Here is a 23040-nt window from a genome sequence, read left to right on the forward strand (position 1 = left end):
TTGCCACCATTTAATCAAATTATCTCCATTCAATCTCATGCGCAGAATTCAGTATTTATGCAAATAATTAAATTGACTCGCTGATATGTTTATTGAATTTGAGCTTTTAAAACCCCTTCGTATTTCTTAGATCCATGATTAATGTTAGGTTTGAAAATGCACGCCGTATTTTCAACTTTGATCCAACTCTTTGTAAATACAACTTATCTTTCATATGCCAAATTAAATACTTAAATTATAAAATTATGTTTATTTTTTTAAAATAAATACCCTCAGTTATCGATTTTTTTACCAATCAATAAATAAATACTATATCTCTCCATCATTTAAAGAACTATTTTATCATTTTGGATTGTTCATAATTTATAGATCATTTACTTTATTTCACTTTTAGCATTTAGATCTAATATTCCACTAATTCTTTTACCCTCGCAGTCCAACATAAAACTATTACTTTAAATGAGTCTCACTTTCTTCTAAGTATTACTTTTCTTCACAAAGTTAACAAATTTTGAAAATACATACCGAGTCAAAAGGGATCTTTAAATGGTAGACGGATAGAGTATTAAGCATTTAAAAATTTAATGACACTAAAGTTCAAAATAATTTCATTCTTCACAAATTCTCAACAAATATTACGTAGCTCTGAAAAATATATCCTCGCACTCAACTTTCATGCCCAAAAATTTATACCAAAATTCATTTTCATTTTGTGATATAGCCATTACTGTAGTTAGTCAAAATCAATTATTAACATTTATAAAATTCTACAATTTAGGATTCCATATGAAATCGACGGTGCATATGAATATTCGATATAAGGCCAAACTAAGATATCAATTTTCGTCAAAAGTATACTACTATAACATACGAATTTAGTAGAGTTAACATAACATAACAATTCAATAGAGTCCCAAAAAATGGAGATTCCAGTGGAAGAATATCCGAAAAGATTCCCCCTCCCCGTAGATTCCGAACACAAGGCCACCGAATTCCGCCTCCTCTCAGCCGCGCCGCCGCACATGCGCGCCTTCCACCTCTCGTGGCTCTCCTTCTTCACCTGCTTCGTATCCACCTTCGCCGCGCCGCCGCTCCTCCCCATGATCCGCGACGACCTCGACCTCACCGCCACCGACATCGGCAACGCCGGCATCGCCGCCGTCTCCGGCGCTGTCTTCGCCCGCCTCGCGATGGGCACGTGCTGCGACCTCTTCGGGCCCCGCCTCGCCTCCGCCGCCCTCGTCCTCGCCACCGCGCCCGCCGTGTTCTGCACCTCCCTCGCCGCCTCCCCGGCCTCCTTCCTCGTCCTCCGCTTCCTCACCGGCTTCTCCCTCGCCACCTTCGTCTCCACGCAGTTCTGGATGAGCTCCCTCTTCTCCCCCAACGTCGTCGGCACCGCAAACGGCGTCGCCGGCGGATGGGGCAACCTCGGAGGCGGTGCCACTCAGCTTATTATGCCTCTCGTATTCGACCTCATCGTCCTCGCCGGCGCCGGAAAATTTACGGCGTGGCGCGCCGCGTTCTTTATCCCCGGCCTCCTCCAAATGGTCTCCGCCTACGGGATTTTTTTCTTCGGGCAAGACCTCCCCGACGGAGACTACTCTCAGCTGCAGAAATCCGGTGAAAAACATAAAGACAGCTTTGACAAAATTCTCTCCGGCGCTTTAACAAATTACAGAGGTTGGATTCTTGTATTTTTTTTCTTTTTCCTTTTTCTCAAAATACTAACAATTCTCATTTATTTACATAGTCACTATAACTCGAATTCCCTCCATCTATCTCTGCAGTAAAACAAAAAATAAAAATAAAAAAATTCAAGAAGATAATTTTCTTACTATCTCAATAATAGCGAGTAAATGTTTTATTTTTCTTTTTTTATCAATATAAATATTCATTTCATTTTTATTAATGGATTTCCTGACTTACTCCACTTATATTATAATAAAAAATTAATTTATAAAAATATGACTCATATTTCATAAATTTTTCTATCACTTTCTTGAATACATAAAAAAATGTTTTAAAATCGGAACTAGTAAAATATGGGACATGTATTAATGAAAGGAGGGAGTACAATAGTTCACAAAAAGATCCCAATAATTGAATGATTTTTAAAGAAAATTTACAATAGAATTATTTGGTGGGCGTCTCAACTAAGTTGTGTTTGATTCTTAGGTTGGATTCTAGCATTAACCTACGGTTATTGCTTTGGTGTGGAGCTGACGATCGATAACATAATTGCACAATATTTCTACGACAGATTCGACGTGAACCTGCACACGGCGGGAACAATCGCGGCCAGCTTTGGGTTGGCGAACCTCTTCTCCCGACCAGGTGGGGGAATGTTGTCGGATTTTGTGGCAAGGAGATTCGGGATGAGGGGAAGGCTGTGGACGTTGTGGGCGGTGCAGACGGTGGGTGGGGTATTGTGCGTGTTGTTGGGAAAGGTGGGGTCGTTGGCGGGGTCAGTGGCGGTGTTGCTTGTATTTTCCGTCTTCGTCCAAGCCGCCTGTGGCTTGACTTTTGGGGTCGTTCCGTTTGTGTCAAGAAGGTAACCATGTTTTTATGTCTTCTCGCGATAACTCCTTTTATTATCTAATTTTAATTTTGATAAGTCATTATTAAGGTTAATTATCTCCCATATTAATGTTTATAAGATTTTAAGCTTAAATCTTTATTTAAAAAAAAGTAAATTAGACTTTTTATGTTATTCTCATACTAATAAGTAGTGAAACACAAATTGAAGACGCTAGCTTGTCGCCCTTTTGTCTCTTTCTTTGTTCTTTTTGCTAAGGATTTTACTTACTAGTATATTTAAGGGATATTGGCATTTAATATCACGAAACTTTTAAAAAGTTGGGTTTTTTCCACAAACTTTGAAATTGACAAATAATATTACGAATTTTACCTTGATTTTGTTATTTCCCACTAATGAAAAAATTCCGGTGATACTAATAGATTGAAGACAACAAATTTGGAAGGTATGCTTAAAAAAAACTATTCTCAGTGATTGAAAAACTTGAAACTCTCGAAGTTGTTGTCGAGAAATTACCAAAAAAACTCCGTATCATGATATTATTTGCCGGAATTTTTTCATTGGTGGAAAATAACAAACTCGGGGTAAAGTTCGTGATATTATTAGTCAATTTCAAAGTTCGTGGGAAAACCCAACTTTTTGAAAGTTATATGATATTAGGTGTCAATGTGCCTATATATTTGTAATTTTAACATACCCAAATAAGTATATATATATGTTGTGATTTATGCAGCTAAAATAACACTTACGTGATCTTAGGTCGCTGGGCATAATCTCTGGGATGACTGGAGGCGGCGGCAACGTGGGCGCGGTCCTGACACAAGTGATATTCTTTAGAGGATCTCATTACTCTACAGAAACAGGGATAACGCTAATGGGTGTGATGATCATAGCTTGCACACTTGTGATAATGTTGATTCACTTCCCTCAATGGGGCGGGATGCTCTGGCCTCCCTCTGACGGCGCCACCGAGGAGGACTACTATGTGTCCGAGTGGACGGCCGCCGAGCAAGACAAAGGCTTCCACAAGGCCACCCTCAAATTCTCTCAAAACAGCCGACGTGAAAGAGGTCACCAATTTATTAGATCCGACCCATCTCCAAATACATATGCTTGAATTATAGACTTTGGAGGTGTTTAAGGTTAGCTCAATACATTTGTTATATTATATGGTCCTCGTATTTGGATCAGGCTCTGCACTCTTAAATGAGCCCCATATTTTAATGAATTTATACATATTCTAATAGAATTGTATCCGAATTTTGGATAAGAGTATTATCCGCATATTTTAGCCCACTGAATCACCTGACACAAATATTTTGTGTTACAACATATATATGGAATTGAATAATTTATACTAGTAACATTATTGAATTGTAGCAAAAGGGCCAAAAATTAATATTGTTTGGGCTTAGTTCTGGATTAAAGCCCACACTTATGCACTTTCTGTTCCAGTTAGTCTAATCCCTAAGGACAACGGCCTAATCCAATTATAGTAATAAATAAATAGTGTGGTGGAGCTCTATATATGGAGCTTTATAAGATTAGAATTGGAGTTTATAGGATTTGAGAAATTATGATCAGAATAGAACTATAAGTTCAAAGGAATTCTAATTAGATAATGATATTGCTTATTAGAGTTTTATATAGCTCCTCATAGAGATCATAGTATGTCTATAATATGTTTATCAAAAGTTTTCAAGTTGAGAGATCCTAGGTTGGCAGTGTGTTACATGACTTAGTCTCATGGAGACAAACTGGATAATCAATTTTCATGTGTATTTGTTATTTTTCGTATTTGTTGTACTTAATTTGTAGCAAGGAAATGATGTATTAGTGAGGCAGCAACCAAATAACACCAAAGTGTACCTAAGAATTTGGAAAGCTATAAACTTCTAGCTTTTGCTGTACATGAACATGAATTGGTAGGCATATTCACATAAAAAGGGGAAATTGGACGGTGCCACCAACCTTTCTCCACCACATGACTTGCACTTCTCTTCCCCTCTCTTAATAATGTAGATATTGTTATTTAATATTTTTATGCCCAAATGTGAGAATCCTTTTAAACCTCAATCATAGGATTGCATGATTAAAAAGTTATGGGGGTTATTTGGAAGTTATATTAAGTAGTTTGATAGAAATTCATGGGTTCCATCCTAAAACCAATTGGTGATAGGAGGTGGGGCCCATGAGACTTATATACTGTTGAAATATTATTAAACTTGATTTTGTAATGGAAATATCTAGATATTGTAGAATTGTCTAGAAATAAGCTTGAGAAAATATCTAGATATTTTAGTAGAAATATCTAGATATTTTAGGAGAATAATCTAGATTTTAGATATTATGTAAGAAATATCTAGATCTTTATAGATAAAAATCTAGATATTTAGAATATAAAATTATTATGCAGATTCTAGAATATGAAGAGGACTCCTATAAATAGGAGTGAGTTGTAACATTTTAGATAAGTTTGAGAAGTTGAGAGAATTTGAGAAATAAAGAGTGTCTTAGTTTTCCCCACATCAACATCTCCTAAATCACTTCCCAAATATTCCACCCATTGTCCCCTCAAATATTTCCTCCAAACTAAAATACTCCTCCAATATATTTCCTATATTCCAACATATACTAGTTTCAGTTTTATCTTGACACCGATGTGAGACAGTTATATGTTATATTTTTAGTTTCAATTGCCAACACGTTGTTATATTTTTAGTTTCAATTGCCAACACCCTCCCTCAAACCCTTCAAGGTGAACATTGGAGGGGTTGGACTTTTTCTGATCGATTGGACAATCGGTCCAATTTTTTTCGATCGGTTGTGACCACTTGGCCCAAATTTTCAGCCCAGTTATACTGTGGGGTCAGTCATTTTTTTCGGTTTCAGCCCAGATATACTGCTGGGTCAGTTAAATATGACCCACAGTCGGCGACCCGCTCTGATACCATGATAGAAATCCATGGGTTCGATCCTAAAACCAATTGGTGATAGAAGGAGGGGCCTATGAGACTTATATATTAGTTTCAGTTTTCTCTTGACACCTATGTAGAACAGTTATATGTTATATTTTTAGTTTCAATTGCCAACCGTTTTCTTTGAAGTTAATGGGGGTAGAGTTAGTTGGTGGTTATATCTGGTAGTTATCCATAAAAATTTTGGAGAAATGTGAGGTATTGAGTTTAGTTCAAGGACAAATTTTACTGTTAAAGGATTGGCCTCGTAAGATGATTATTATTGGTTATTTTTGTTCATATTTCAATAATTTTGGTAGATTTTTTTTTCTTTTAAATGTAATTTTTGCATAACATTCTTTCATTTATCTCAAATAAATAAATTTATTTACATAGTCTACCATACTGCGAAAGAGAAAAGGGAAAAGCTCACCAACACCTAGCCTCACGAGACCTAGAAATTCTCCTCACAACATCACTCCCACCCTTCACACAATCGTCCATACAGGCCGGAGCCAGCCGCCCCGACGTCTTCCCATACGAATTCCAACACATCGCCTCCTGAAATCCTCCGTACCTCGCCGACGGCTCGAGTTCCACGCCGACCAGCTCGACGTCGATGCACGGCACCGAGCTGCTGCAAGCGAGATGGATCGGCTGCGCCGCATAAGTCCCCCTGATCCCATTGAATCGAACCCCGGAGATCGAAACGGCGCCGGTTTGATTCTTGCAGACGTTTTTATCGCAGTAGTATTGATCGATCATGATCGGAACCTTAACGTCGGTGGACTGTATGTCGGAGAATGTCACGTTCTTGACGGACCCTTGCCCGCCCTGCCACGTCTTGATCCTCGCCCCGTATAGGGTCCCGCGCATCGCGATGCTCTCCACTAGGATGTTGGAGACGCACGCTGCGACGCGCTTGTCCTTGCCTGCCTAGCCCTCCTATGCTGCATCGTGGTAGAATGGTTAATATCTGATCAAAGATGAAAATGCAAAAAAAATCCTAATAAAATGGATTATAGGGACTTGATTTGATGATGAAAGATATTATACATTAATTTATATTGTTAGTAATTAAAAGTCACAGTTCACTTCTATACTATTTCTTAAAACATTTGTCAAATTCAACCAAGACACCTTCTTCGCCTACGGAAGGAGTACAAAATATTTGGATACTTTTACAGTTTTAAAAGAACTTATTTAAAAATTACCTAATGCCATGGCCAGGGCCACAATTGATGTGATGAACATGGATGTTGGAGCAACCTGTTTGTATTGAGACACAATCATCTCCTGTTTCAAGAGAAATCCAATAATTAGAGCAAAAATTGAGAGGAGAGAGAGTGGGAGAGAGAGAGACCTGTTCCTATATCAGAGTGAAGGATTTCAACATGTTGGGAGTTTTGGAGATGGATTCCATCAGTGTTTGGGCTGTTTTCAGGTGCAGAGATTGTCACATTTTTCACCTTCACTCCTTTCGAGTCGTCAAATTTCAGGTGGCATAAGGGGCTGTTTATGATACTTATATCATTCACTTTTATATTATAGCTTTTATAGAATCTCATAGCCTGTTTTTCAATCAACAAAACTTGTTTTCAAGAACAATGTATGCAATAAAAAAAAAGTTAATGTCTGGAATGAAGATTCTTACAGTTGGTTTAATGTCTGGAATTCTTCTAGCTTTCTTCTTTGAGAGGAAAGAAGAATCAGAGTTTAGAATCCTTTCCATGGCTAAAAAATTATACAAAAAGAAGAAGAAAACGAAACTGAATTACTTGATTAGGCTGAGAAGAAGCCCACCAGTTTGAGCCTTGGCCATCAACTGTGCCACCACCTTTTATGGTGAAATTCTGCAGCCATTTGAAATTCATCCATTGATATAAACTGGATTTTGGTGACGACCATATTTTCGAAGGGGCCAAAAGGGTCCCCGTCTATCTGTGCAATAGTCCACAAACCATAAATCGTTTTAACATAAAAAAGTTTTAGCAAAAAAATGAAAAAAAATCCACACTTCACCTGCAAAACAAGATTAGGCCTACATGGTCCTTGCAGAGTGAGGGGCTTGATCAGAAACTCAAGCCCCACCGGTATCTCAACAATGCCTCCAGTCACTTTGCAGGCCGATTTCCAAGCTTTTAGAAGCGCCTAAATGATCATTGCAACACATGAGAAGAAAAAAAAGTGTATGTTAGTTCAAGAAAATGCATGCATTTTTTTGTGCAACTTGCAATTTTTTTCAGTACCTTTGAGTCATCAGAGACTCCGTTAGCCCTAGCTCCGAACGACAAGATGTTGAACACGGGAGGGCCAGAGTTTGGCAGTGGAGATGCTGCAGGGGTAAGAGATGCATCTCCATGTCTGCTCCTTTTATTCTTGTGCATTTTGATCTTCTTTCTATGGTGTTTTCGCGCCTCGATTGTGGAAAATGCAGCTAGAATGACAAGGCATAGCACAAGAAAGAGTAGAAGAGAGGAGGCTTTGGCCCTCTTCATCTTTAATGATGATACTTTTTCTTGCAATGAACTATTTTTTGAGTGTTTAGAAACAGGGGAATTGAGGTGGTTACTGATGACAGTTTATATAGTTGCATGCTGCATAAACAGACATGGGCATTGGGGTGAAATTATATGATTGCCCTTGAAAAGTTTTGTAATAGTGAAAGAATATATAGTAATTTGGGCAATTAGTTGTAGATTATCTTGTTGTAAAGTTAAGTTTCTTGTCTTCCTTTATTTTGGTTAGTGGAAGTTTACAATGCATTACACTATGCAAAGATTCAGTTTTTCTTGTAGTATATTTTTTGTGGAAATATTTTGTATTGTAGTGAGCCATATTTTAACATCAAATAGTTGATTGACAAATAGACTAACTTCTCAGAAACCTCCTTCACAATGTATTCTAGAGTACTTTCTTTTATGTTTTAATATAGTGTGACAAAGCACTTCAGTTGTTGGCACCAAACTAAAAATAACCAAACAAATAGAAGTGTCTTACCCATATAAGAATATCACTAGAATAATTATAGAAGTTGGTGAGTTCAAGTGGTCCTAGGTTTTTGTAGCTCACTCTTACACCAAACAAGGTTGTCATCCCAAAAATTATCACCACACTCTCAAAATGGTTTCTTGTGTGTAAAGTTTGCTTTATTTAGCCAAAAAGTAAGTCTTATGAAATATAAACATAAAATACAAACTGACTAGAATGATTGGTGAAGAAGCTGTGACAGGTTATTTAGTTTGTGGGGAGAGGGTAAATGGGGCACACAAAATGGTGAGTCCCATGTGGGGTTACAAAGTGCAAAAAGAAAGTGAGTTTTCTTTATTGATATATGGCATTATAGCATTTTGAAATGTCCATATCTTTTACTGATGTATTTGGCTGCTTGTGTATCTAGTGGCTTGAGTGACCAACCTTGGGCGGTTGGTAAGCTATTGGGAATCCAACCATTCATAAAATACCTAAAATCAATCTGAAATTCGACTTTGAGTTTGAGCTAGTTCGTAATATCGATCTTTATCTTAATGAAAATATGCTCAGATCTCAGATTAGCACTATCTAGGTCAACTCAATTACACCCTACGTCCAATTTTGGATTAAGGGGAGTTTTATCCCTTCCAACCAAAATTTTGGATTAAGGGGAATCACAACCTCGCATACTGCGAAGATGGCATAGATCAAAGAATGCAAGATCACTATCTCATTGATAAAAAGAAGTGTAATCTATTAGAATTTGCATCTCCAATCTAACAATATCTCCTACACCTGAGCCTTTTGGGAGGCCTACGCCCCATACAAACTATCTACCTGAGACTGTCCCTTGGCCCGTAGGTCCTGACACAAGATTATAATTCTAGCTCTTCCAGAGTGGTATCTCACTGATGGCTCGGGCCCCCCCGGAAGGAGGCCTTCTTCGCCTTCCACCTAAGCTGCGCAGGAAAGGCCCAAACCCAATCCCAGGGAACAGTCAAGCTTCATAGGGTCTTTCTGTCCAGGTGCAGGTAGTCCGCATCTTCACAGACATGTCTATTTCACCGAGCCTCTCTCCGAGACAGTGCCCAGATCGTTACGCCTTTCGTGCGGGTCGGAACTTACCCGACAAGGAATTTCGCTACCTACGCATACAAAAATTCAAGGACGGCGGAACCGATAGTTCAGGCCCAATGGGCTTTTTATTCACTATTGTGCTTAGTTCTTTTAGATGAATATCGGATCTAAATTAATCCTTGGAGTCCTATTTCTTTTTTAATTTTAAAAAATATTAATAAAAGTAGGTGGAATAAAAGTTATTGGAATATGAATTTAATTTATGTATAATTTTAAATAAGTACTCCGGTATGTAAGGGAAATGAGTAAGTAAATGTGAGTTACTATTTATAGTAATAATGAATCAGGATTACTATTTGCGGATGGATTAAAATAAAATAATTGGACTTCTACTTTCACGGACGGAGGGAGTATTATTTTTAAAAAAACATATGGGACGTTGATTAATGTACTCGATATTATTTGTCTCTTACAAAATCTTATCAAAAGTAAAATTTCATGAGAATTCTATCCCCATAACAGTTTTAAAACTGAAACATAAATGCTCAAGGAGAAAAATAAATCAGCAAGAAGAAATTAGGCTCGAAATTTGAAAATCACCAAATTTAGTAAGTTACACTTCATAATTCAGTGGTCGACTCAGTTCGTTGATTGAAGTTCACCGGAGTTACGGCGTCACAAATATTTTTATATTTTCAAAATAGGATTATTAATTTTAAAAGCTTCTGTAACATATTCATATGGAGAGATCATCACATTAATAAAACAAACTATAGTGGTGCAGGCACCAACGCACGTGTATACAGTCAATCCATTAATCATATATAATTTCGTAGTAACTACATAAATCATTTTTAATACTACATCCCTTTCCCTGTAACTTTGACCCCTCTCTATTTCTCTGTTGCAGTATGATGATCAATTTGATGACCATAGCTACCGTGATTCTGCTGTTTGCAAACACCTCATTTGCAGATCCAAGAGCTCAAGTCATCAAGCTAATATGCGGCAAACAAACAGAGCAAAACGCCACAATCAACGTGGCAAATTTCATCTCCACAATGGAAAAAATTACCCTCCAAATGCAAAATTCTGGCCACGGAGCCGCGGAAACGGGCTCGGGCCGCCACAAGAGCTACGGCTTCGCGCAGTGCTACGGCGATCTCTCGCCGACCGACTGCACTCTCTGCTACGTCGAGGCCCGGAACATCCTGCCCCAGTGCTACCCCTCCAATGGAGGCCGTGCCTACCTCGAGGGCTGCTTTATTCGGGCCGAAAATTACAGCTTCTATGACGAGTTCTCGGGCCCAGGAGACGGGCCCGTTTGCGGGAATCGAACTCGGGCCGGGCCGGGATTCGATGAGTCTGTGCGGAAGGGTTTGTCGCAGGTAGTGTCGGTTGCGTCGGGGAATGAGAGGTATGGTCGGGCCGAGGTGGCGGTGGGTCGGGCCGTGAATGAATCGGTGTACGTGATGGCGGATTGCTGGAGGACTATTAATGCTACTGCTTGTCGGGCTTGTTTGGAGAATGCTTCTGCATCTTTGTTGGGCTGCCTGCCTCGGGCCGATGGCCGGGCCCTCAACACAGGCTGCTTCGTTCAGTATTCTGATACTGATTTTATGAATTCTGTATCAAATAGTGGAAGTTCAAGAGGTATGTAACCTAACATTATTAATTCGTATGGTTTTTATGGTAACTACAATGTAAATTGGCTTGGCCTTGGGCTCAAAATGAACATTTTGGTTTGTCATGCAACTTTGAAACTTAGCAGTAAAATTCATGAATTTTCACATTTCCTCACTTTTCTATTTATATTATGTCGTTGATTTGACTCACGCATGTTACCAATTAATGACGAGTTATTTGCTAAACCTGTTGAGAAAAATGATACTAGTAAAATTCATAGGTGGTGTTGTCATCGTTGAATTTTTTTTTGGATCACACATTAGATATAATTTCACCAAAATTAGACCCATCGAGAGAAAATAGGAAAACTCATAGTTTTTCTAGTAATTTATCATTTTGTTTTTTTTCTGTTATAACTAACTTCAATGGTGCAGGGAGAGTTATAGTGAATGTGATTGTGGCTGTGAGTGGAGTAGCTCTTTTCATAGGTGGGGTTATTATTGGAGTTTATGTGTGGAAGAGGAGGATCATTGCAAGGAAAAGAAGAGGTTTGAAATATCATGGCAAATTTACAGTAGAATTTTTATTTCTCAATGATGAGGCATGGCTAATCCTAAATACATTCAATCTTGTTTCTTGATTTTAGATGATGCTGAAAAATTAGTGAAGAACCTTAACCATAGTAGCTTGAACTTCAAATATTCGACTCTGGAAAGAGCTACAGTCTGTTTCGATGAAACCAACAAGCTCGGACAGGGCGGATTTGGCACGGTATATAAGGTATCAAACCTCTTTTGTGATGTCTCGAACCCAGACCTATTATTTGAAGGAGATACATCTTACCTATTAAGCAACACTTCGTTATTTTTCTGCTGTAGGGAGTGTTGGCGGATGGGAGAGAGATTGCAGCGAAGAGGCTCTTCTTCAATAACAAACACAGAGTTACAGACTTCTACAATGAAGTAAACATGGTCAGTAGTGTTGAACACAAGAATCTAGTCAGATTATTGGGGTGCAGTTGCTCGGGACCTGAACGCCTTCTCGTCTACGAATTCTGCTCCAACAAGAGCCTCGATGCTTTCATCTTCGGTTAGCACTCCTATAACTTGTAAGAGGCAGTTTGGTCGCATAGATAACTTATCTATCTGAGTAATATGACCAAAAATTACTTAAAATAAGTGTTCTTATCATGTTTTGTTTATTTATCTTCCGTATTGATGTTTATTGAACCGTTCACAGATTTAGATAAAGGTAAAGAATTAGACTGGGATAAGAGATTGAAGATAATAGTGGGAACAGCAGAGGGATTAGTCTATCTCCATGAAAATACATCAACAAGAATCATACATAGAGACATCAAAGCCAGCAACATCCTCCTTGACTCAAGGATGCGCGCCAAAATCGCAGATTTCGGGCTAGCTAGATCCTTCGAGAAAGATCAGAGTCATATTAGCACTGCCATTGCAGGGACCTTGTGAGTAGTTGATGCATATGATCATTTTCTTAGCACGAGTCGAGCTGATGTTGATCTTGCAGGGGATATATGGCACCGGAATACTTGGCCTATGGCCAGCTGACAGAAAAGGCGGATGTCTATAGCTTCGGTGTGCTCGTGCTGGAAATTGTCAGCGGTAGAAGGAACAACGAGGGCGAAAGCCCGGATGACACGGAGAGTTTGCTTAGCAGAGTAAGTTCCCAAAATATTTTGCAATCAACAGCTACACAATCTGGTACTGAATTTTGTATGGATCAGGCATGGAAGCAATTCAAGCAAGGAACGGTGGAGCCTCTCGTCGACCACAACCTAATGCTAGGCCTAGGCGGCCGAAAGGAGGAGGCCGACGTGATGACAGAGATGGTTCGAGTAGTTCAAATAGGACTAGTCTGCACCCAAGAAATCCCATCGTCGCGGCCGTCCATGTCGAAGGCACTGCTGATGCTAGAGGCAAAAGAGGAGCCTCCATTGCCAAGTAACCCTCCTTTCATGGATAAGGAGACTATGGAGTTCCATTACTCGAGTCAAGGGAGCAATGATGCCTCGGTCGCCACCATTTCCCACACTGTTTTTCTTCCTAGGTAATACCAATCGATATTGTATATGTGTAACGTTTTAATGCTAAAATACGCCATCGGTTCACTTAATGGAGGCTCATATTTGATTATGTAATTTTCCATAAAATTAGTCTAATAAATACTTATCTCCTAAAATTAACTTCATTACTGCTAGTTGGATGTGGATTCCTTTATACTTTTATTTATCAAAGCTATTAAATATTTTCTCATATTTCTATACTTTTTTTTCTCTATTCTATTTATTCAATTTCAACTAACAATATTATAGTAATAATTTATTTCATTAATTTTATTTTAAAATCTGTATCATCCACTATTAATATTACAAATATCAGTATTACTACAATAATTTATTTTATCCTAGTTGTGGCAAACATTAATTAAGTTCCGTGTTGGGTAATAGGTCTGTCGAATGGAAGCTTCCAGTTATCAAAGAAATGTCATAGTGGAATTTTCATTGTACTTGCATTTAATAATGCACAAGTCCAATGACTCAATTTTAATCAACGACATGTTTCTCTTATCGCCAACTTTAGTCCCCAAATTCTTATTTGTTCAATCGCCAACATTTTAATCAGTTGGATTCAAAATAGTTTGAGTTAATCAAGATTTCCGATCGTTTGAATAATATTCCCAATCATCTCTATATTTTGATAAACCATTTCCCATTTTCGTATGTTCTCCCACTGCGCATAGTTTAAGTGACACAGAAAAAGAATGACGACACTCGAAACATCTCCAATCGGACATGTTATGATCATCAATCTCATAATCCTACTTCACAGAGATGCATCATATGCCGATCCAAGAGCTCAAATAATCAAGCTCACATGTGGGACCCACCCCACCCTCAACACAACAGCGACGTTTTATGTCCCAAATTTCTTCGCCTCCGTGGACAACGTAAGCCTCCAAGTCCGAACTTCGCACAGTGCTATGGGGACATCCCTCTGCTATGCCGAGGCCCACACCAACGTGCCCCGGTGCCATCCAGCCGCTACGACAACTATAGCTTCTTCCACGAGTATCTTGGTCCGAACGACCAGGTTGCTTGCGGGGTTCGGACCCGCACTGATTTCTATTCCAAGATTCTTCTAAAAAGGCTATTCTAGAAGCAGTTGCTTCTAGAAATAGCAGGTTTGGGTGGGCCCGTGTGAGGCCGGGTAAGGATGAAAGCAATTCGGCCTATGTTTTGGCCGAATGCTGGAGAACATTCGAGGCTGGGGGCCTGCCTTGGGAATGCTTGCCCGCGTCTGAGGGCCGAGCCCTCTACACGGGCTGCTTTATGAGGTACTCAGACACGAATTTCCTAAACCCCATGCCTGGAAATGGAAACTTGGGTAAGATAAGATTTTTTTTTCTTGCTTTATTTATTTGGCTTGATTTTTTATATACGCTTGTTTGTTGCCCGTATAGGCAGGGTTGTGGCCGTTGCCGTTGCCGTTGCAGCCCACAGCTGCTGTGATCGGAGCTGTCATTGGATTCTACGTGTGGAAGAAAAGAACAATCCAGAAGAAGCGGAAAGGTATAGAGGATGATTTCACAACACAATAAATTCATTCATGATCATTATTGAAGTTCATTCTTATTCAACATATCATGTTTTTTCTAAGCAATATTTACCTTTTGTCAAAAAAATAAACTCTATTTTCAGGTGATGCTGAGAAAATGCTGAAAAATCTAATCGACAGAAACTTGCATTTCAACTATTCCACCGTTGAGAAAGCCACTGATTCGTTCGACTAAAAGTTTTCAATTAAAATTATCTCAAACTATGTTGGCAGGGAGTTTTGTCTGATGGAAGAGAGATTGCAGTGAAAAGGCTATTTTTGGGACACGAAACACAGAGCATCAGAGTTGTACAACGAAGTGAACATCATAAGCAAGATTGAGCATAAAAATCTAGTGAGACTACTAGGTTGCAGTTGCTTAGGACCAGAGAGTCTTATTGCTTTAGAATATCTTCCAAACAAGAGCCTCGATCAATTTATCTTTGGTATGTTTTCCTATCCTTAGTTTAGAGTGATATGTATTCATCTCTTCTCTTTCTTTTAGTTTAGCCATCAAAGTCTTGGATACAAATATACTAATGATTAGTAAAAAGTAACAGATTGAAAGAGAGGTAGATCACTGAATTGGGAGAAGAGAATGAATATAATTATAGGAATAGCAGAGGGATTGGAATACCTCCATGAGAAATCACACCCAAAAATAATCCACAGAGACTTAGATTCCAAGCTATGTGCCAAAATTGCAGATTTTGGGTTGGTTAGATCTCTCCAAAATGACAAAAGCCACATCACATCAGTACTGCAATAGCTGGAACTTTGTAAGTATCTCAAAGTTGAGGATACAAACAAACTATGATTGATCCAAACAAAATTTTAATTATCGCTTCGCCTAATAAAATGCAGGGAGAAAGCAGATGTTTATAGCTTCGGCGTGCTTTTGATAGAGATTGTCACCGGCATACAGAATAACGGAAGTCAGAACTCCGACTTCATAGACAGCATGCTAACTAGAGTGAGTTTTACAAACATCTTAAAATATGGAGTAATAAAGATAATTTTGATAGATTCGAGCATAATGTTAAGATATGATTATTTTGGATGAGTTATGATCTGATCTTTGGTACGACTTTATTTGACAACCCTAATTAATTGATGTAGGTCAAAAAGTATGTGATTAATTTGGCAATAACTCTTTTATATAATCATCAATAACAAATTCAATACTACTATTTTGTTATGAAGGCATGGAAGCATTTCAAGTCGCTCATTGATCCAAACCTAATGCATGCTAGGTAATAATAATGACGTCAGAGATGAGATATCACGAGTCTTGCACGCAGGGCTCTTGCATTGGCGATGCTGGTAGGGCAACAACACCTCCCCATCCCGACGAGTCCTCCTTTCGTGGACGAGCTAACCATGCCACTATACGAGGACTTGGGACCAATACTCGGTCATAGCAACGCCACCACATCTCGGAGCATTTTTCTACCGAGGTGATGTTATTGTTAACCATCACGCTCAAGATTTCGTTACTAGCCATTGTCATAGATGAGCATTGTTAGAAATAAATTAAATCAAATGATTTTATTTTCGATGTGCATGGGCTTTAGCCTAATCCAGCCCCCTTGCTATTCCACAACGATATTGCGTTACAACATCATCTATTACAGAAGCACCTCATTTCTTAGTATGAAGATTGGACATTTTAAAATTTTGTTAATCCAATTTTTTCCCATATTATACGTACTAACAAAAAAAGAACACTAATGAATCGTGTCATGACACTTCACTGAAATCAAGTCACCAAAATAAATAAATAAATCATTTCCAGCCACCACAAAGAAAAAGGCTTAGCACTATATATATAATGGGCGTGAATGACGTAACATTCATAAATACTCCAAATTAGGCCATGATGCAAACTTTGGTCTATAACCTTCAAAATTATTTTCTAGCATGTAAACTACGCTACCTAAAAAAATATAGATAGCATTCATTCGAAGAATCTTTCCATAAAGCCATAACATTCGAAAATCTGAATACGAAATAAAAAGCAAAATATAAAGAAAAATATAACAAATCTAATAGTTAACAGCAAAATATTAAACAAAATCGTTAAAATAATTCGAGAAATCTACAACAAAATAAAACACCAATTTTTTTTAGTAATTCCCCGAAATCAATATGGGTATAAAATTGGTTCAAATATGAAATTGAAAGAAAAAATAATTATTTATGATGATTTAGCGAATTTTTGATGGGAATAAATGCAAGTAATAAATGAAGATCACAACACTGAGAATTACGTGGTTCGATTTACTGAGGTAAATCTACGTCCACGGGAAGAAAAAAGGGCAAATTTGTATTGCTTGATCTCGCTTACAGATTACAATGCTGATTTGCTATATGAGATTCAGGATCTAGAGAACTTAACCTTGGTCTATCTGATCTAAGTTCTATTTATACATTCGAACTAAGATCGTGGTTTGCAGCCCTGGTAGGGGGGTTGATAACTGCTTAATACCACTAAATAGATCGTGGGTGCAATGGAGGTCGTGGAGATCCTGCATGGGTCCACTATCTCCTTGTTCGGTCGAATACTGAGACCGAACTGCTGAACTTTGCCGATCAGCTTTTGCCGATCTGAGAGTTGAGCTCGATTGGTCGGCTTTTACCGAGCTATAGGCTGTGACCGAACTCTTTGGTTGTGCCGAACTGATACTCTTTCTTGGGTTTTGGGCTGATGGGCCGTCACTGCTATTGAGCTCGCAATTATTGTTTAGTTGTTTAGTTCGTATCCCATCACCACCTCCCCCGAAAAGCGAAGTGAATCACTTCGGCATTTCGGATAAGTGTAAGGGGGAGGCTGACGTCAGGGGACGTGCTCTGCATGTGTCTGCATTAAATGTGACAGCAAATCCGGCCAGAGAATCCAGAAAAAGTGGGATTTGAAACGGTGCGACGAATTTGAAATGCCTCTGCGAATCTGATAAATATTTCCTTTCTTCATCATTGGAACACTTTTGCGATTATTTCTTCTGCATTCTCTCTCTTTTTCGTAAAATTTTCTTCCGCTTCTTCAAGAATTTCTTCAGAGACTTTCGACCATCAAAGAGTAAGAATCATGTCTTCTTCTTCTGAAACTGTTTCTGAATCAGGTAGTGGTAGGAAGGGGGGTAAGGGATCTTCTGGCCGGAAAAAGTCCGGGGAGAAGACGGTAGAACATTTTCACAGCATTTTGAGTAAGGATACTGTGATATCCTTACACAGAAAATATTTTCTTCCTGGGGGGTTAGTGGTGATTCCCGACGACACTCATAGGGCTAACTCGCCGCCGGAGGGTTATGCCACCGTTTACGAAGCCTGCTTAGAATGCGGGCTTCGTTTCCCTCTTCCCCCCGCCTTTGTAGAGCTTCTTGATTTTTTCCAACTTCCTTTAGGTCAGGTGACTCCAAATTCTTGGAGGCACTTATCGGCCTTTGCTGCCGAGCTGCGTAGACTAGAAAAGGATCTGTCTCTGAGGGCAATCCTTAATTTCTTTCAGTTTAAGAGAAAGGGATCCTGGTTTTACTTGATCCCTTTACAGCCCTTTAGAGCCTTCTGTAAAACCAAATGGCCGATGTGGAAAAATCGCTTCTTTTTTTACAATAGGACAGTGGCTCCGGACTTTTCCTGGAGAGGGCCGAAGTCCGTAATTCCTCATCCTCGGGTAGAACCGTTGGACGAGCTCGAGGGCGGGCTCAATAAGATTCCCATGATTAGGAAACAGTATTTGGAATCTGAGCTCGTCAAGGGTGACTTCGTGTTCGACTCCTCGTCTTCGGACGAAGAGACTGAGGGTGAGGATTTCTTTTTTATGCTTTACTGCTTTAGCGGCGAAAACTAACTTTGTTTTCTTGCTTTTTGGCAGTGAACATGCTAAGCAGGCTTGGTCGCAAATCCTCCGAATCAAAGGAGCCAGAGAAACAGAAAAACACCAGCTCGGCGTCTGATGCCGAGAAGAATCCGAAGAGGCAGAAGACCTCTTCGAGTCAGTCTTCGGATCCAAAAAAGCCGGGATCGACCTCGGCAAGGGGGACGGCGAAGACTCAGAAACCCCCAAAAGCGCCAGAGAGAGACATTGTCCAGGGGGGTTATGGATCCGGAGTGGTTACGGCCACTTCGGAACATATCTCTGAGCCCTTTTTATGGCCAAAGGACTTTGTAGAGGTGAATTTTCTTCTTGATTTTCTGGCTTTGCTTCTTTCCTATATTTTTTTTTGTGGCCCCTCTGTTGACTTTTTCCTTTTTCCATTTTCAGAGGAACAATATGCTCTGCAAACTCGTCACAGTTGAACTCTCTAAAGCGTCCAGCGATTATGATGAGATGCAGAGGAATTTGAATGCTGCTCGTCACCAGGCCGAACAGGCTCGGGCAGACTTTGAGGGGGCAAGGGCCGCTATGATCTCGGCTCAGGATGAAGCCCAGCGTGCCAAAGACCAGCTCATCATCCAGAGAGAGCGGTCGAAACAGAGGGAGGCGGCTGCCGTGGTGGCTCAGGGGGAGGCTATCCGTGTTTACATGGAGAAACTCTTTTTGAGCAATCAATTTTCGGCCCTTATCGGTGATCTGCTGAAATTGATGACCGATAATGCTGAGCAGGAACCCGAAGTCGTCTTGCCGCTGTATGGCCGAGAGATTGCAGCGCGTCTCCAGAGTCTGCCGCTCCTTGAGGAGCTTGCGTCTTCATCGGTCCTGCTTTCTGCTGAACGAGTCCGTAGTTGCCGTGCTGACCGTGACGAGAACATGGAGGCCATCTTTGCCTCCTTGGGGCCTGTTTCACCCGCTTCAATTTTCAAAGAGGAGGGTGAGCAGGAAAATGAGGCCGGCAAGGAGACCGAGCAGAGGGATCAGCAGACCGGCGACGGGCACGCCGAGCAAGAGGTGCAGCAGATCGGCAATGGGGGCGCCGAGCAGGAGGGAGGGAGGAGGGAGGCCGAGGCTGAGACCGAGGTCGACAAGGAGAAAGAAGCTGAAACCCACGGGGAAGCCGGAGACGAAACTGGCGGAGTATGATTTCGTCTCCCTTCTCTTAGTTTAGTTTCTTTCTTTCTATTTGTAAAATGGCCTTGAAGCCCTCCTTGTGTAAATTTTTTCTTGTGAATGAAAAAAATTCTTCTTTCTACACTCGTGTCTTCCTTATAGCTTTTCTTAATCTCTTTTACTCCTATTGTGGTTTACTGCCTGCTCGGTAAACTGAAATGCCGAACTGACATAGCTGCTTCGTATTCTTAACTCTAAGGAGCTGGAGGTACTTCACTGGAAGCGGCTATACTCTTTGGCTTTAAATGAAGCTGAGAAAAAAGCTATAGATGACCAGATGAAGTATGATGAACTCTTGGCTCGTTTAGTGGAGCTGGAGTCCAACAATAAGGACTTAGAGTGCATAAAGAAAGATCTGGAGGCCGAGCTGAATACTGTCATCGCTGAGAGGACTGCATATGAAGATTTCATCTGCGGGCGCGGGGGAATGACTATATCTGAAGTTCAGAATCAAGTTGATGAACTGTGGGAGGAGCTTCATGTACTCCGGAAGAACAATGTGCTGGAGAGCTCGGCTTGCCAACAAGTTGTGAAATCATTGCGGCGCTTGGCTTCTCTGTACGACATCATTCTTTCCCGGCGTCCCTCAATCGAGAGATTCCTTAGCCGTTTCCCGCTAACAGATGCTCACACTCCAACTCAAACCTCTAATCCACTTACTCAAAATTCTACTCCAAATCAGCAACGGACTCAGGAGCAACCGGAAACGTCAAGACAAGAACGCCCTGAAGTTCGTAGAGGAGTTGTGAATATGAGTGAGCAAGATCAGCGAATGCTTCGTGAAGAGACTCTTCGCCGCCGAGGTGCTAGAACTTCCCGGACTCAGGGAAGAGGCGGTAGGTCGATCAGAGCATCTCGTCCACCTACTTATTCTTCAACTGCTCGGAACGCCCGAACTCAGCATCATGAGGATTTTTCGGATAGGTGGCTCAACTTTAGCAATCGTAGACAGTAGAATAGTCCTTTGTAATGGTGTAACGCATTCTCGTAGGGCAGCGGAATTGTATGCCCAACAAGACTTAGTAAATGAAATTTTTTCATTTCGCTTCTATCACTGCGTATTTACAGTTCAGCGATTTTTTATTTCATTTATTGTACTCGTCCTCGGTCTTATGAAGTAAACTCTTCTTTGACCGGACTTAGTTAGTGTCCTTATTTGGCGAGTTTTATCGCTTGGATTGGACTTTCCCTAGTTAACCGAAGTGGTTTTCGGCTTATTGCAGTTCGTTTCAGACGAATTGCTTGTTTCTTAAGCTGAATTGTGGAATCTTGTATCTTCCTTAGAAGCTTGGACTCACAATTGTCTTTAATACATGCTCTAAAAAAAGGGGATCAGCCTTTAAGGAGCAATATACCTCAGTAACATTTATAAGAGACAAAACGCACATAGAGAGACAAAACGCACATAGAGAGACAAATAAAAAGGACGAAAAAGATTTTAATCTTTTAAAAAAACGACAAGTATAAAGAACAATAAAAATATGAAAGCACATAACCCTAGGACCGAACTAGACACAAGACTGACCGGACCTTGTCTCTTACAAATAGAACTTCTTGAGGTTGGAAATATGCCATGTTCGGGGTACTTGTTCTCCTGACATGTGAGTCAATTTATAAGACCCTTTTCCCAGGACTTCTGACACCCGATACGGACCTTCCCATGTGGGTTCAAGTTTGCCCAGCTTTTCTGCTCGGCTTACTTCATTGTTTCTCAATACGAGATCTCCCACTTGAAACTGCAGCTTTTTCACCCTTTGGTTATAATACCGGGTTACTTGCTCCTTGTACTTGGCTTCTTTTATGAAGGCCAATTCTCTTCTTTCTTCGGCAAGATCTAGTTCGGCTCTCAGTCCGTCGCCATTCAGTTCTGTTGAGAAATTAAGGGTTCGGGGGCTGGGTATGCCGATCTCAACCGGAATTACGGCTTCAGTGCCGTACACTAGACTGTACGGAGTTTCACCGTTGGAGGTTTTTGGTGTAGTTCGGTAAGACCATAGGACTTGAGGAAGATTTTCTACCCATTGTCCTTTGGCTTGTTCTAACCGAGTTTTTAATCCTTTCACCAAAGTACGGTTTGTTACTTCCGTTTGTCCGTTTGCTTGTGGGTGAGAGACTGAAGTGAACCGCTGTTGAATATTCAACTCTTGGCACCAATTCTTGAATGTTTTGTCAGTAAACTGAGTCCCATTATCTGAAATGAGGATATGGGGTATGCCAAATCGGCAAACTATGTTCTTCCAGACAAAATTTAATGCCTTTGAGCTTGTTATCGTAGCTAATGGTTCAGCCTCCACCCACTTTGTGAAGTAATCCACGGCAACGATCAAGAATTTCATTTGCCGGGAAGCTTGTGGTAGTGGTCCTACTATGTCTATGCCCCATTGCATAAAAGGCCAAGGGCTTTGCATAGCACATAGATCAGTCTGCGGCGTCCTTGGGATATTTGCATGGATTTGGCATTTCGTACATTTCTTAACTAGCTGTACTGCTTCTTGTACCAAAGTTGGCCAATAATATCCCCATCTCAGAACTTTTTTAGCTAATGCTCTAGCTCCGATGTGGCTACCGCAAGATCCTTCATGAACTTCTCTAAGGATGTAATCCGTCTCTTCTGGTCCTACACATCGCAATAACGGTTGAAGGTAGGACTTTCTATATAGGACTCCATCATGAAGTTCATACCGACGTGCTCGGCATGTGATTTTCCTTGCTTCTCTCTTATCCTCGGGCAGTTGTCCTTGATCTAGACACTTTAATATTGGCGTCATCCAGTTTGGTGAACTGGTTACTGAGTGTACTTCAGCTTCATCAATGCTTCTGTGCGGTAATTCCTCCACCTTTGAGCTCGGATATGAGGCCAACTTACTTAAAGTATCTGCTCGGCTATTTCCCGCTCTGGGAATGTGGATTATCCGAAAATAAGAGAAATTTCGGCTAATACTTTGCGCTTTGTCCAAGTATTTTTTCATCCTTTCACCACGGGCTTCACTTGTACCCAGCATGTGATTCACTATGACTTGTGAATCACAATGAATTTTGAGAGATTTGACAAGTAGATGTTGCGCTAACTGAAGTCCGGCAAGAAGGGCTTCGTATTCGGCTTCGTTATTAGTGGTTGGGAATAAGAACCGAAGTGAATAAGTTACTTCGTGTCCGTCGGGAGCGATAAGTAGAATACCAGCTCCACTTCCTGTCTTATTC

The 23040-nt window shown here is 40.3% G+C and overlaps 2 protein-coding genes and 2 pseudogenes across 2 annotated transcripts; 3 read left to right on the plus strand and 1 right to left on the minus strand.

The window, feature by feature from the left end:
• The first annotated feature begins 863 nt into the window (after positions 1-863).
• LOC121770528 (high affinity nitrate transporter 2.5-like) lies at positions 864-3785 on the plus strand. The gene is made up of 3 exons (XM_042167246.1): positions 864-1680; positions 2176-2551; positions 3296-3785. The coding sequence occupies exons 1-3, from the start codon at positions 921-923 to the stop codon at positions 3651-3653; spliced, it is 1494 nt and encodes a 497-aa protein (XP_042023180.1). The 5' UTR covers positions 864-920; the 3' UTR covers positions 3654-3785.
• A 1639-nt stretch (positions 3786-5424) lies between these two features.
• LOC121770865 lies at positions 5425-8000 on the minus strand (annotated as a pseudogene).
• A 2425-nt stretch (positions 8001-10425) lies between these two features.
• On the plus strand, positions 10426-13441 carry LOC121769896 (cysteine-rich receptor-like protein kinase 2). Its single transcript, XM_042166674.1, has 7 exons — positions 10426-11196; positions 11604-11717; positions 11816-11949; positions 12048-12258; positions 12409-12643; positions 12706-12856; positions 12923-13441. Exons 1-7 carry the CDS (start codon positions 10455-10457, stop codon positions 13247-13249), a joined length of 1914 nt encoding a protein of 637 aa, XP_042022608.1. The 5' UTR covers positions 10426-10454; the 3' UTR covers positions 13250-13441.
• Positions 13442-13657: 216 nt separating this feature from the next.
• LOC121770757 lies at positions 13658-16350 on the plus strand (annotated as a pseudogene).
• The last annotated feature ends 6690 nt before the right edge of the window (positions 16351-23040 follow it).

This window comes from Salvia splendens, chromosome 16 (assembly GCF_004379255.2).
Source record: "Salvia splendens isolate huo1 chromosome 16, SspV2, whole genome shotgun sequence".
Taxonomy (NCBI): domain Eukaryota; kingdom Viridiplantae; phylum Streptophyta; class Magnoliopsida; order Lamiales; family Lamiaceae; genus Salvia; species Salvia splendens.

What these genes read in the sequence shown, in the direction of transcription:
- LOC121770528 (XM_042167246.1), top strand. Translation starts at nt 921, where the DNA reads ATGGAGATTCCAGTGGAAGAATATCCGAAAAGATTCCCCCTCCCCGTA. An exon ending in CGCTTTAACAAATTACAGAG is followed by an intron (nt 1,681 to 2,175) that starts GTTGGATTCTTG and finishes TTTGATTCTTAG; the next exon opens with GTTGGATTCTAGCATTAACC. An exon ending in GTTCCGTTTGTGTCAAGAAG is followed by an intron (nt 2,552 to 3,295) that starts GTAACCATGTTT and finishes ACGTGATCTTAG; the next exon opens with GTCGCTGGGCATAATCTCTG.
- LOC121769896 (XM_042166674.1), top strand. Translation starts at nt 10,455, where the DNA reads ATGATGATCAATTTGATGACCATAGCTACCGTGATTCTGCTGTTTGCA. An exon ending in AAATAGTGGAAGTTCAAGAG is followed by an intron (nt 11,197 to 11,603) that starts GTATGTAACCTA and finishes TCAATGGTGCAG; the next exon opens with GGAGAGTTATAGTGAATGTG. An exon ending in GATTTGGCACGGTATATAAG is followed by an intron (nt 11,950 to 12,047) that starts GTATCAAACCTC and finishes TTTCTGCTGTAG; the next exon opens with GGAGTGTTGGCGGATGGGAG.